The 15,346-nt window shown below is 33.5% G+C and overlaps 1 protein-coding gene across 7 annotated transcripts in view; it reads left to right on the top strand.

Moving 5' to 3' along the window:
* The window catches only part of LOC129743830 (beta-1,4-glucuronyltransferase 1-like), a 202,433-nt gene extending 188,173 nt beyond the window's left edge, over positions 1 to 14,260 (top strand). For all 7 annotated transcript variants that reach the window (XM_055736030.1, XM_055736033.1, XM_055736032.1 and 4 more), the window contains 7 exons: positions 4,717 to 5,069; positions 5,312 to 5,491; positions 8,773 to 8,935; positions 9,017 to 9,282; positions 9,415 to 9,590; positions 9,654 to 9,787; positions 9,849 to 14,260. In XM_055736030.1, the coding sequence (XP_055592005.1) occupies positions 4,717 to 5,069; positions 5,312 to 5,491; positions 8,773 to 8,935; positions 9,017 to 9,282; positions 9,415 to 9,590; positions 9,654 to 9,787; positions 9,849 to 10,046 (1,470 nt within the window). In that variant the 3' untranslated portion in view covers positions 10,047 to 14,260. The remainder of the gene's footprint in view (positions 1 to 4,716; positions 5,070 to 5,311; positions 5,492 to 8,772; positions 8,936 to 9,016; positions 9,283 to 9,414; positions 9,591 to 9,653; positions 9,788 to 9,848) is intronic.
* Positions 14,261 to 15,346: the final 1,086 nt, after the last annotated feature.

Raw genomic sequence — 15,346 nt, 5'->3', positions numbered from 1 at the left:
AATGCAAACACAAGACAAACTTGAGACAAAAGTGCGATAAAAATAAGGCAAAATAAAGAACAACATTTCATAATGTTTATAATAAAAAAAATAACAGGACAAAAATAGACGAAAATGGGACAAAAAATGAGACAAAATTGTGACAAAAATGAGCCGAAATTGTGACAAAAATAAAACAACGATTTGACAAAAATGAGAAAACAATTTGACATAAATTGAAAAAATAAGCCAAGATAAGACAAAAATGAGACAAAAATGGGACTAAAATGAAACTTAATTGCGACATAACTAAGACAATAATGAGAAAAAAATAAAACAAAAATGAGACAAAAATAAGACAATATCAGACAAAATTGATACAAAAATGAGATAGAAATAAGGCAGAAATGGAACAAAAATGAAACAAATAAAGTGTTAAGAATGAGAAGAAATTGAGACCAAAATAATATAAACGTTTGACAAAATTAGAAAAAAATGAGTCAATAAGAGATGCTTCCAGATATTTGGACAAATTGACAAACAACAAAAAATGACAAAATAGAGAGAACGAAATGTTTAAGTCCAATGAGATAAAAATGAGATAAATATCAAAGAAAAATTTAAAAAAAATTTAAGAATGACAAAAATGTCAAAAATGATTCAAAAAATGACAAAAATCAGACAAAAATGAGAAAAAAATTTGGACAAACATTTTACTCGTAAAATTTTCGAATGAGAAAACAATAAAACAAGATTATTAAAAAATGTGATATAAATTACACAAAAAAGTGACAAAAGAATACAAAAATTAGACGAAAAAAATACAATGATGAGACAAAAATCACACAAAAATTTGTTGAAAATGAAACACAAATGAGACAAAATGAGACAAAATGAGACAAAAATAAGACAAATAAGGTGTCAAAAATGAGACAAAATTCAAACAAAATTGAGACAAAAATAATACAAACATTTGACAAAAATGCGACAAAAATAGAAAAAAAAAATGAGACAAAAGAAGATGGTTCCAGATATTTGAGCAAACTGATATAACTAACCAAAAATGAAAAAAAAACAACAAAAAATTACAAAATAGACAGAACGAAATGTTTAAATTCAATGAGATGAAAATGAGACAAATAACAAACAAAAATTTCAAAACATTAATAATTTACAAAATTGTCAAAAATGATACAAAAATTACAATTTTTATTCACAAAGGAAAACGGAATCATGTCCTAAAATCTCATATTCACAGATTTTTGAAACTGATGAACTTATGTATAACGGTATATTTCAAGATCTTGGTTATTGTAGGTTTGCCATCCGTCCCGCAAAAGCGGGAAGAAACAAATTGTTATACAAACTGAACAAAAGTTTTTTACGCGGTATAAAATCTGCCGTCAACATGTATGACTTGAAATATTTTCCCTAAAAAAATCGTCAGAACCGTGGAAAATATCGGTGTATATTGCAAAACCGTGTAAATAGTAGTCATGTAGGAAAAACTGAGTATAGTGTACTTTCAATGAAAAACTTTGACTAATGGTATACGTATAAATTGACCTACACAATTAAGCTTTTTTAACTGTTTCTTAAATGTCCCGTTTTTTTCGGCTATGTCCCACTTTTTTTCGTGAAATGTCCCGCTTTTTTCTGAAAGTATCTGGCAAGCCTAGGTTATTGGTATTTAAACATTAAAGATGAGTTCAGATAATCAAACAATGCCTAAAACAAGCGTTCTAATAACCCTATGTTTTGAAAAAACATGGGCAATAATAAACAATTCTCTGTGGATCAGTGTTTAGCAAAAATTTATATTATAGTTGAAGATGCATTCTTTACTGACCTCTGAAAACAACATTTTTAATGAATTAACTGTGACAAAGGAGTTACATGATTCAACGCTCAGAACAATTTCATATTTTCAGAGACGTGGATTTTCTAAGCTGTAGTAACACATTCCTGTAACTTTTTAAAAAACTAATAGAATGTCATATGACGAACGATTGATTGAAAAGTCCTGTATAACACACCATTTTTAAATCTTTTGTTAACATGATTTAAAAACCCATAACGATTTTGTGTAGAATGTTTTAACTATCATTTTTATGGAATGCCTTGAAAACCTTTAAATAGAATCGGATTCGTCTATGTGTTCAATTATTTGAACAACCAAATCAATGAAATAAGTTGAAAATTTTGCTATATGCCAAGGAAAATAGACAACCAAAGAAAAAAATTCCATGAATATTTTACCGGGAAAAAATCGGGAATTCCAGATTGAAAAAGTAGTGGCCACCTTGCATCTATACCACGGTCAACCAAGTTTGAAGTGATCAATTTACAGTTCAAGTTGACCATTTTACTTGAAATATATTAATTTTTTCGCATGGTTGCTTTGGACTTTTTTAAACGATTTTTTTAATGTACACAACAATCGTAAAAAAAACTTGTGGAATAGAATCAATATTTTGTCCGTTCAACAAAGGAAATAGTTTCGGGTAGGTTTTAATGGCAATCTTGGGGCAACACTTTAGCAAGGTTTCTGATTGTATTACTTTAAAAGAGACTGATGGCGCTCTCTTCAATGATAGTAAAGGCTATCAGATTATCGACTTTTCAATTTGCGTTTAGAAGGTGAAAATCTATACCTACTAGGTAACCGCAATGAATTGCCCAGCTTGTACCACGGTTTATTTTTAAACATGTGGTCCTAGTATTTCTTTAGAGTTTTCTTCTGATACATTCATGATAGTCAATTCATGATACACAATGATGCGAGTATGAATGTATGTAAATCAGTCAGTGAGCGACGTTCGAAATGTACCATAAAGTATGTCGATCACCATTGATTGGCCACGTGACGAGTAGCGACGATAGCCCTCGATGGAGCATTGTATATTTTTTGTATCTAGTAAGAGCACCTGTATCCGTGGTGCAAACAGCCGATTTAGACTCAAATTTCGACCAAAGCAACCGCACTGGTGGTTCATTATACTAGTTTCAACTCAACTTTATTTAGAACTGGTATAAGGATTTGTCACGAACTGGGCATATTTGGATCCAATTTTTCGCAGTTCTAAACAATTTGACAGTTAATACGTTACGAATGATTTTGCCATTTTTTTTTTATTGGATTGAATCTAATTTTGTTGGTTCAATTCTCGTAAAAATTAGACCAAAAAAGATCCAACGGGTACTATAGGTAACGACGAGAGTATCACAGCACTCGTAGTAGAAATTTTCTAGCTAAAAACGAAGTCTGATTGCATTTCTTGAGTGATTTTCGTAACATTGAAAAAAAAATAGATCAATGTAACATTCACACTTAGAATAAAATCGGTTCAACCACAGCTTGACTCGCAAATAGAGAAAGTCGTTGCAATTGATGTTGAGATTTTTTTAGATGTGCAGACCAGTGTGATCCAAGGAAATTATTTGCAATAAATTGTTAACAATATATTGGATTCGCACTGCTCTTCTGGATTAATCGATAGGATAAGAACACTATATATTGAACACCATCTTTGGGATTCAACACATTTGTGGCCAATAAATAATAACGAAAGGTTTTTCTGATAAAATTTTGATAGCGTAGCTTAAGCTTATTTCTCTGCTTCGAATCGATATATTTTTTTCGTGGAAGTATGTTTTGAAATTATTATTTAAGCCTTTTTATTCAAAATTACTTTTGTCCCAATGATTAAACACAATGGTTCAAATATTGAACAGGCAATGTTCTAATTATTGAACACGTAAACATTGAATATCATTGCATATATTCAGGGGTATTTCGCTTGATAGTATGCCTTGCAGGGGCGATTTTGGTTGAGCTAGCAACTAAGAAACAGTTTGTTTACATTTCTAAACACCAACCGATGTTTGTTCAATAACTGGTACATGCATTTCTTTACAAAACGAGTACTGCAAGATTGAACGTTCAATAATTGAAACATTGGCGTTTTCTGTGATCCAATGATTGAACACTTTAATTTGTTAAATTTTAAGATAATAAGGATAACAAAGGCTGCCACTCTTCCATAAATCATTCAAAAAGACTTAGTTGAAAAAACTTATATCATTATCTTAGACGTTTATTTGTCTTTTATCCAATTTTTCCCCCAATCAAAAATAGGCTATTTTCTTCATCCAGTCGAAAAACCAAGCCAAAATTTGAACACATATTCAAGTTTCGGGGATTGTGGCTTTAAGAATCCGAGATTCTTGATAAAAATTTGAACATAGGTAGAAAATGATTCAACAGTGGCACAACGAATTTTGATTCATTTTTCTACTGTATATTATTGTTTTAATCGGTAAATGTTTTATTAGTGTTTAATATCTGGTACCTGTTCAATAACTAGTGCTTCTACCCTAGTTATGTTGAGTTGAAATTGATTTAAATTTATCGATACCGTGAGGAGCATTTCATTACGCAGTCTGGAGCAGAGAGCTCGACTAGAAAAAACAAAGCTATCATTAATGATTTCCTGCAGCGTTCAACGCAGTGCTGCAGAAGCAAGCAATGGAATCAATAATTCATCCCTTGGTGTTGTTTGGCATGTAGATAATTCTTCAGGCAATCGATCTGTCGTCTGCATCGAAATTGCATTGCTGGTAAATTAATTATAGGTGTCTGCGCATTTGCCGCTGTATGTCGTACTCAGTCGAGTACGTGAACCCCATCCGATGACCTTCGAATTGATTGTGTTTCATTTTCTTCAACTTCCACAGATCAGCGTCCAAGAGGTTCCGCAGGTTCCACAACTGGGTCAATCCCAGCAACAGCAACAGCAACAGCAAGACCGGATGCTTCTAGAGGCCGCTGCCGGAGGTCGGGATGTAGATAATTCTAATAGTAACGTAGAGGATAGTCGATTCGATGTGCCAATAGACGAAACCCTGGGTAACAGTAATAAGAACGTGAACGGTGGTGGTCCAAAGATGGCGCCATCTGGTGGTGGGCCAGAGATCCTTTACCAGGATGGGTCCCTCATGACAGGACCAAACGGAGCGGGAGCTGGTCTCCTGAACGTTAGTGATATCTTTTCGACCACAGCGTCGATCGATCTCGAAATGAAACTGAGGTAAGCGTTGAAATCTTTTAAATTTAGAACTCCGACCTTAAAACACTACGGACTTAACCCCTCGTTTCATAATGTAACAAATTTGCAACAATTTATTAATGGAAAAATCGTATTTTGTTTAAATTGATTTTTGAGTAAAAGTAAAAAATCATGAAATGAAGGGTTAATTACTTACCTTTGAAATTGATGGTTCGATATCGAAGATTAATTGTTGCTTTTTTCTTCGCTTCTCCTCCTGCCAGGTCGCTATTGAACTGTCACGATCGTGACTACGAGCCGTACATCGGCCAGCGGGGTGACTTCTGGGTGCTCAAGAACTACGTCCGTGCCGAGCACGGGGAGCTGAGGTGTCACGAGACCATCACCTACACCACGCACGCCGACTACACGTTCCTCGATAATCTGATACCACTGGTCGAAAGGTATGTCAAGTGAAGTTTAATCAACAACATCGTAGGTATTAAGAAAAACGAAAACAAAAACAAAAACACAGTGGGCCATGTGATGTGGGACTGCAACGCTGCCTCAAGGTCAGGGTTCGTCGCTTGCTTTGTTTATGACTTGGCCTGATGGCAAAAATGATGTTGATGATGATCGTGATGATAGGGAGTCACATACTTCCATTTTTTTTTATCGTCGTTGAACTTTTTTTATGAGATCATCAAATTAATTTAAATGTGAGATGGGTCCTGGTTTAAATTTGCTTGAAGGTTTTGGATACTGTGGGGTCTTCCTTTTATTTTCTTGATTAGCTTATTTTCGGGGGTTTCCAGAAGTCTCTGGAATGGGTCGCGTCCTATCTTCGGTGGGTTACTTCAGGTCGAGACAATGACTAATTCTACGAAAATATCAATTTAATTACATCGACCAGACGCTTGGCGCCAATTTTATATTGTGGGAGCATTTTACGCCATCAAAAACACAAAAACAAAAACAAAATATCTTAATTATTTCGTAAAAATATTGAAAACAAAAATAGTAGCACTACTTTTAGGGGCGTTTGTGGAACATTCCTTAGGACTCAACAATCATTTGAAGGTTTTAAACGATATTTTTTTCTAAAAAAATAACAAAAATTAAAAAAAAGACAAAATGACAAAAATAATAACAGCGACAAAACTGCGAAAAATAACAAAAAAAAAAAAAAATGACAACAATGACAAAAATGACAAAAATGACAAAAATGACAAAAATGACAAAAATGACAAAAATGACAAAAATGACAAAAATGACAAAAATGACAAAAATGACAAAAATGACAAAAATGACAAAAATGACAAAAATGACAAAAATGACAAAAATGACAAAAATGACAAAAATGACAAAAATGACAAAAATGACAAAAATGACAAAAATGACAAAAATGACAAAAATGACAAAAATGACAAAAATGACAAAAATGACAAAAATGACAAAAATGACAAAAATGACAAAAATGACAAAAATGACAAAAATGACAAAAATGACAAAAATGACAAAAATGACAAAAATGACAAAAATGACAAAAATGACAAAAATGACAAAAATGACAAAAATGACAAAAATGACAAAAATGACAAAAATGACAAAAATGACAAAAATGACAAAAATGACAAAAATGACAAAAATGACAAAAATGACAAAAATGACAAAAATGACAAAAATGACAAAAATGGCAAAAATGACGAAAATGACAAAAATGACAAAAATGACAAAAATGACAAAAATGACAAAAATGACAAAAATGACAAAAATGACAAAAATGACAAAAATGACAAAAATGACAAAAATGACAAAAATGACAAAAATGACAAAAATGACAAAAATGACAAAAATGACAAAAATGACAAAAATGACAAAAATGACAAAAATGACAAAAATGACAAAAATGACAAAAATGACAAAAATGACAAAAATGACAAAAATGACAAAAATGACAAAAATGACAAAAATGACAAAAATGACAAAAATGACAAAAATGACAAAAATGACAAAAATGACAAAAATGACAAAAATGACAAAAATGACAAAAATGACAAAAATGACAAAAATGACAAAAATGACAAAAATGACAAAAATGACAAAAATGACAAAAATGACAAAAATGACAAAATGACAAAAATGACAAAAATGACAAAAATGACAAAAATGACAAAAATGACAAAAATGACAAAAATGACAAAAATGACAAAAATGACAAAAATGACAAAAATGACAAAAATGACAAAAATGACAAAAATGACAAAAATGACAAAAATGACAAAAATGACAAAAATGACAAAAATGACAAAAATGACAAAAATGACAAAAATGACAAAAATGACAAAAATGACAAAAATGACAAAAATGACAAAAATGACAAAAATGACAAAAATGACAAAAATGACAAAAATGACAAAAATGACAAAAATGACAAAAATGACAAAAATGACAAAAATGACAAAAATGATAAAAATGACAAAAATGATAAAAATGACAAAAATGACAAAAATGACAAAAATGACAAAAATGACAAAAATGACAAAAATGACAAAAATGACAAAAATGACAAAAATGACAAAAATGACAAAAATGACAAAAATGACAAAAATGACAAAAATGACAAAAATGACAAAAATGACAAAAATGACAAAAATGACAAAAATGACAAAAATGACAAAAATGACAAAAATGACAAAAATGACAAAAATGACAAAAATGACAAAAATGACAAAAATGACAAAAATGACAAAAATGACAAAAATGACAAAAATGACAAAAATGACAAAAATGACAAAAATGACAAAAATGACAAAAACGACAAAAATGACAAAAATGACAAAAATGACAAAAAAGACAAAAATGACAAAAAATGACAAAAATGACAAAAATGAAAAAAATGACAAAAATGACAAAAATGACAAAAATGACAAAAATGACAAAAATGACAAAAATGACAAAAATGACAAAAATGACAAAAATGACAAAAATGACAAAAATGACAAAAATGACAAAAATGACAAAAATGACAAAAATGACAAAAATGACAAAAATGACAAAAATGACAAAAATGACAAAAATGACAAAAATGACAAAAATGACAAAAATGACAAAAATGACAAAAATGACAAAAATGACAAAAATGACAAAAATGACAAAAATGACAAAAATGACAAAAATGACAAAAATGACAAAAATGACAAAAATGACAAAAATGACAAAAATGGCAAAAATGACAAAAATGACAAAAATGACAAAAATGACAAAAATGACAAAAATGACAAAAATGCCAAAAATGACAAAAATGACAAAAATGACAAAAATAACAAATAATATGAACTTCATTGATTTTACAAAGAAATTGCCAATTTTAGAACATTATAATTTTAAATTTGAATTGAAAGAAAAATTTAAAAATAAAGAACCTTATTGTAACATCAACATTTTTGGGACTTCAAAACCAAACCGAACCATCAATTTCTTTGATAACTCACTTCACCTACTCACCTCACGTTTGTTCTACAATGGCAGATTTTTTTTCCAATCGCAGCACTTCGAAAAGATTTCACACACCCGCACGTGGGTCGCAAAGAAGTGATTAACGAAAAGCCACCAATTTTTTTTTTTTTTAGATTTGATGACAGCTAGTGATACAAACAAAAAACACATCTAAAAACAAAATCGTTAAAATAGAGTAAAGAATCGATTAATCCATTGATTTCAACATTGAACATCTTCATTACAGGTGGAACGCCCCGGTCAGTTTGGCGATGCACGCGCCCGGCACCGACTTCATGCCCACGGTCGGCGCGATCAAGTATCTGCGAGACTGCCTGCCCGAGAGCCATCTAGTTCGTCAGTTTGTCACCTTTCATATTTATTTTAGTAGTAAACATATTCCAAAAGTTGTAAGTATACCTGTAAAAGTGGATCGGTTGACTGGAAGACTAACTTCGGGCGTTTGTTTCCTCCATTCCTCTCGTTCGCAGGTTCCTAAATACGACAAAGTATTAGAACCGCCGTACAACTGCTCGCAGCATCCGCCCTTCTACAACATGTCGAGTGGGCAGCTGTACAAGACGCAGAAGAAGCTGCTGTATCCGGTGAACGTGGGCCGGAACATTGCCCGGGACGCGGCGATGACCCACTTCATCCTAGCTAGTGATATCGAATTGTACCCGAATCCGGGCCTGGTGCACAAGTTCCTAGAGATGATCGTGCGAAACGAGCCGGTGCTGCAGCGCAAAAATCCGAGGTGAGATGAACCCTTTTTTTGATAAAAGATTCAGCTTCACATTTAGAATATGAAAAAAAACCTAGTAGGCTCCTACATGATTGAAATTATAATCTAGACCACTTGTTCTAAAATATTTTTTTTTATTCGCAGGGTCTTTCCGCTGTCGATTTTTGAGGTGGACAGCAGCTCGCCGGTGCCGCGGGACAAAACGGAGCTGCAGGAGCTGCTGCGGCAGGGTAAGGCCATCTCGTTCCACAAGCGAGTTTGCTCCAGCTGCCACGGGGTGCCCAAGTCGAAGGAGTGGATCGCGGCCAATGAAACTGACGGTGAGGAAAAAAAATTTCAAAATTTGTGAGGAGATTGTTTAAAACATGTTTTCTTTTTTTCAGATTTGGGAGTGTTTCACATAGGAAAGCGGGTGGGATACTTTATCCACTGGGAGCCGATCTACATCGGAACCCACGCAGATCCACACTACGATGAGCGGTTAAGTTGGGAGGGAAAGAGTGATAAAATGACGCAGGTAAGTTGGGGTACTTAAGTTTCTTTTTCGATCAGTTTTCAATTATTTCTTCTCTTTGTAGGGTTACGCGCTCTGCGTGTTGGATTACGACTTCCACATCCTGGACAATGCCTTCCTGGTGCACAAACCAGGCATCAAGGTGCTGAAGAAGGATCCGAAGCGGGCCATGCTGGCCGCCAAGACCAATCAGCTGATCAAGAAGATCATCTACCCGGAGCTGCAGATCATGTACGGTTCCCGGAAGGGCTGCGCCGTATAGTTGAAGGGGAAACTCCCTGCGGCCCAATAGTATAAGGGGAATGGCAATGGCAGAGGTGGTGGCAGCGACAGGAGGACTGACGACAAGATGATCTCCGGTGACATCCGGATTGCCAACGCCGATGCCGACGCCGCCTCTGCCACTGCTGGTGGTGGTGGTGGTTCTAGAGCAGGTGGTGGGATGCTTTCTGCCGTCGCTTCCCCTCCGAATCCGATCCTGGCCGGGGCCGGATTTCTGGTGACCTTCCTCGAGCAGCGCCCGCACGTAGGCAGCCGACGGAAGAAGGGAAAACGTAAGGGTTACGTCAGACGGCGGAAGTAAATCTAGCGATAAGACGTGTAAGTATGTGTACGTATGTATGTACTGTGTGCTAAGCTAAGTCGCATTTTACGATAATCAGGACAAAGTGCGTTTGGGCAAAGAATAACTAGGCGGGTGCGAGAGTTTTGTACATTATTGTTTGAATGAGAAAAATTGCATGCGACCAGAATATTGAACGCAATAAGGCTTAGATCAGTAAGAAAAAGAACGGTGATATGAAAAAAATACTGTCTTAAATATACTCTTAGACTAAAACAATGCTAAACTATAGTAAGATAAAGCAAAAAAAAAAAACAAACAAGAAAAACAAATTGGCTGTTTGGTTAACGCAGATAAAGTAAAGTAGTGACACAGTATCGATGTGATACACAATTTTTTGTAACTTTTGTCAGTGGTAGAAATTTTTTCCACACCGAGAGATAATTCACACACGAAAAAAAAAAATACATTTGGATCCTTAAAACGAGGCAAAGTAAAAGTTAAAAAATGTTGGCAACGCTGAAGCTAACACAAGTAAATCACACAAACACGAATGATGTAGTGATGAATATTTTATAAATCACTTTTACACCTTAAACAAACAAAAAAAAATCAAGTAAAATCAACAACGTTATCACACATTGTGGAAAATCAACATGTAAACGAAAAAGGAAAAAAAATGAAAAGAATTTAGAACCACTAAACGCAACATGAAACTTTTAAATGGAAAATGAGAAGCACATTGATCAGCAGACTGTTGAGATGAATATCAAAAACGTAATGTCGAAGAACTATCGAACATTTCTTTTGATTTTGACATTTTAAAATTTTTTCATTAAAAATGTTTTTTTTTGTTTAAACTTTTTTTTTGTTAAAACTAAATTTGGATTGAAATTTAGGAATCAGATAAAAAAAGATATTTTGAATGACTTTATTTTTACGTATCCAACGTTTCGATCCTTAAAGGATCTTAATCAGGAACTAAAATTTGTAAAAATAAAGTTGTTCTTACTGAAAAAACTGAAACTGAAAGCCGAAAATCAACTTACTAAAAGTAAACTGAACAGTCACAAAAAAATAATCTGTATTCTGAATTCTAAATTCTGAATTCTGAATCTGAATTCTGAATTCTGAATCTGAATCTGAATTCTGAATCTGAATTCTGAATCTGAATTCTGAATCTGAATTCTGAATCTGAATTCTGAATCTGAATTCTGAATCTGAATTCTGAATCTGAATTCTGAATCTGAATTCTGAATCTGAATTCTGAATCTGAATTCTGAATCTGAATTCTGAATCTGAATCTAAATTCTGAATCTGAATTCTGAATCTGAATTCTGAATCTGAATTCTGAATCTGAATTCTGAATCTGAATTCTGAATCTGAATTCTGAATCTGAATTCTGAATCTGAATTCTGAATCTGAATTCTGAATCTGAATTCTGAATCTGAATTCTGGATCTGAATTCTGAATCTGAATTCTGAATTTTGAATCTGAATTTGAATTCTGAATTCTGAATCTTAATTTTTATCTGAATTCTGAGTCTGAATTCTGAATCTGAATATAAATTCTAAATTTTAGATCGGCATTCTGAATCTGATTTCGGAATTTTGTATCCGAATTTTGGATTTTGAATCTGAATTTGGAATATGAATTCTGAATCTGAACTTTGAATTATGAATCTGAATTCTCATTTCCGAATTTTTTGCATTCGAAACTTTTATACTCAGAATTGGACTTCAATTATTTTTTGTTTATTTCTGAAATCCGAAATGAAAAAAAAGATCAGTAAAAATGCATTTTGTCTCCATCATGAGTGCCTTAAAGTAATGGAGAGACAAGAAGAGTAAATCACATCCAACTCATTCAGATCGAAATCATTCACCGATTGCGTCAGTTGTTTGATTGTGTTAGCTTAAAATCAGTCAATGTACTCAATGGAACGCAAAGTTTTTGCTGTTTTAATGCACATCATCAGAAATCATAAAAATAGGAAATTTTTATCTCCAGCCCATGGTTCCACTAAATGGATAACAAATCTTGAAGTCAGCAGCCGAAATGATCAAAAATTGCTGTTGAATTTTTTAGAGTGCTTAGCATAGCTGCATTGATTTTAAACAACAAGATCTAATCTTTGTTCAGGTTATTGGTTTGAAAATACGTACTATCTACTCCTCGTGTTTTGCTTTCCTTAAAATTGTACTGAAGTAGAAACAAATCCAAATCGAAAATATCTACCCTAGGAGAAGTTACTTGAAAAAACCTCTACACTCAATTCAATTATGTTATCGGGTAAAGCTCCAAAGTAAGATAGAACAAAAACCTCTAAACAGTGGAAAATTCTTTGCAGTGTATCATCGAAACTGGAATAACATTTCGAAAGGATGAAATTCATTCCAGATCGAGAGTATCTAAGATCCCTTAAGAAATTTGCCTGCTAGAAAAAATCAAGGTTTTATTCGAGTTTTAGCATTTTACTTACACAACAAAACTAGGCCTTGATCAAAGACCAATAATATCTGATGGGGCTTTCAACACACACATTTGTGTCCATCGACGCCACTTTTCCATGCAATAGCAAAAAAAAACAAACAAAAAACTAAAACGTACCGGTAGACCGTTTACCAGTTAATTAAGTTCGGAAAGACTAGTTTTTAGACGTTTCGTAACAGTAAAAATTGTATCAAATACAAAAGAAAAAGATAAAAATAGGAGTTACTTCCCAGTATGGGAGCAAAAATATCGATTGCCACTTGTATGACTAGATACTTTTAATGCGGACATTTTTTCGCGATCCCCTAGTTTTTAGTGTTACATTTTTTTCCGTTCTTTCATTTTTACTTTTCAATAGATATTAGTTGACAGCTAGTTAGAACTGTATAGATTCCTGAAAGCCTGTTTTCTCTGAATAACGTCGCTTAAACAAAAAGCAAAGTTTTACCACACGTAGGATTCTTTGGGTACCTTAGTAGATGTCAAAATAGTGTTTGTTTTAGTGAAACACCTCGATACGATTCAAATTCATACCCTTGAAACAAGATTTTTTCCAATCTAGTGTTCTTTGTAGTGATGAGAGTTTTCCGCCCTAGATTCATTAGAATTTATTTCGATATCAAATCCAAGCAAGCCGCGAATAGTATAAAGGTTTCCAACTCCATGGGAATAGTTTCGAGCTCAAACGAGTAGGCCATGCGAAACAGAAGTAAACACCCCAGAGAACATCTTTTGGGAAAGCTTAACTTTTCAAAGGGATGTTACTATTATTTATTGCCATTCCTAGATCAAACCTAGACTTCGCCTACAACATTTCATGAGCTTTGCATTGATCAATTCCACATCAAAATACTATTCATTCTACATGCATTTATTTCTATTAAAAATGCGTTTACCCTTTCTGCATCATCAGACATCAACTTATTTAATCACACTTACAAATTCATGTCAATTGTTGCCAGTAGTTACGATTCATTGCCGAAGGTTCAGATTGAGTTACCTACGCACAACTTCCTAATCTGCATACACGCATCTCTTCTTCCAATGCAACAATTATTGGAAGCTGAATTTAAAACTAACACGCGAATCCATTTCATCGTCATCGATTTGTTTTGTGCAATACATAATAATAAAAAACAAAACCAATGACTAGGAGAAAATTGGAAAAAGTTACTGTATTGTGACATTAGTGAGAGTATCCATGTATAAGCAAATCAAAAAGAATAAAAGGAAGAAGCAAAACAAAGAACAACGTAAACGCGGAAAATAACAGTATCAAATCAGCATCAATACTCACAATCACAAACACACACACAAACGTACATGAAAATACCCATTGTCTTTTAGTGAAAATGAGCGACGAAGCGAAGAAGAAAAAGGAGAACACAACTACCAGAAGAATAAATGTATTTAAAAACAAAGATATTAAACCGGGTTAGACTCAATCTAGAAACAAAAGAGAACTCCTTGTTTTGTTTGAAAAAAAAAAACAGTTGATTATTATTCTGTTGTAAATATTTGATGTGTTTTACTATGGCATAATGTAAAAGTTAATTTCTTATCAACTTTCTCTACATTATCCAGCTCAAGATTGTTGTCAAAAAAGCAGTTTAAGCATGAAGATCGCAACAAGACAACCGCATGGTGGGAACAAATCATTTTCGTCAATCCATCTCCTAGATTCCAAGGGAAGAAATATCGCAATTATTTTTCTGAAAAATTTCCAAAGGATTACAAAACAAAACATGTTCGAATCCATGTAAGTTTCTACCCTTTTCTTACATTTTCTACTACTATTTGAGAGTCATAGTCCATGTCGTCCAACATTAGCTTAGTTTAGCTAAAAACTATCGTTAAATCAAACTAATTGTATAGATAGCAAATCTCTGCGATGTATCGAATTTCCTCCGAAGTTATGAGATAATTTTGTTGGCCATCGATTCCATCGATCGATTCAATGTCCTGAATTGGATGAAGTTCTTCAGTACTGTGTCGTGGTATCACGCTATTTCTATAGGTATAAAAACGATAAACAAACGCACCAGATGAGACGATCAATCTCCAATAAAGTACCTAATGATCCCACCTAGAAATAAAATTATTCGCACTTCTTGCGTACTTTAACTTCTAGCCTTTAAGCTCCTACAACTATAATAATAATTGATGTGCAGAATTCGCTGTAAAGCCCGGACTCGCTCTCAAGGGGGATTTTAACAAATCGGCACAGAAAGAATAAATCGCGATAATGAAAAGTTTGTATTGAGTTGGCGAGATGTTCGCCAAAGAATCCACAAATGAATATCCTATACCACCGCTATGGTAAAATATACCCAGAAACAGACGATGGAAAGGCTTACCGGTAAATCGAACTCCTTCCGCATACAGGCACTTCCGACTAAGCCCCTCCGGACAGGATCGATAGCGGTTCCGTTTCCGGTTTTTGTAATCACTGTAACACTGTAACGCTCGCGCTGATCTTTTCGGAACAATATTTCCCGGGTTCACAA

The sequence above is a fragment of the Uranotaenia lowii genome, chromosome 2 (genome assembly GCF_029784155.1).
Source record: "Uranotaenia lowii strain MFRU-FL chromosome 2, ASM2978415v1, whole genome shotgun sequence".
NCBI lineage: Eukaryota > Metazoa > Arthropoda > Insecta > Diptera > Culicidae > Uranotaenia > Uranotaenia lowii.
This window is presented reverse-complemented; position numbering and strand designations above follow the sequence as displayed.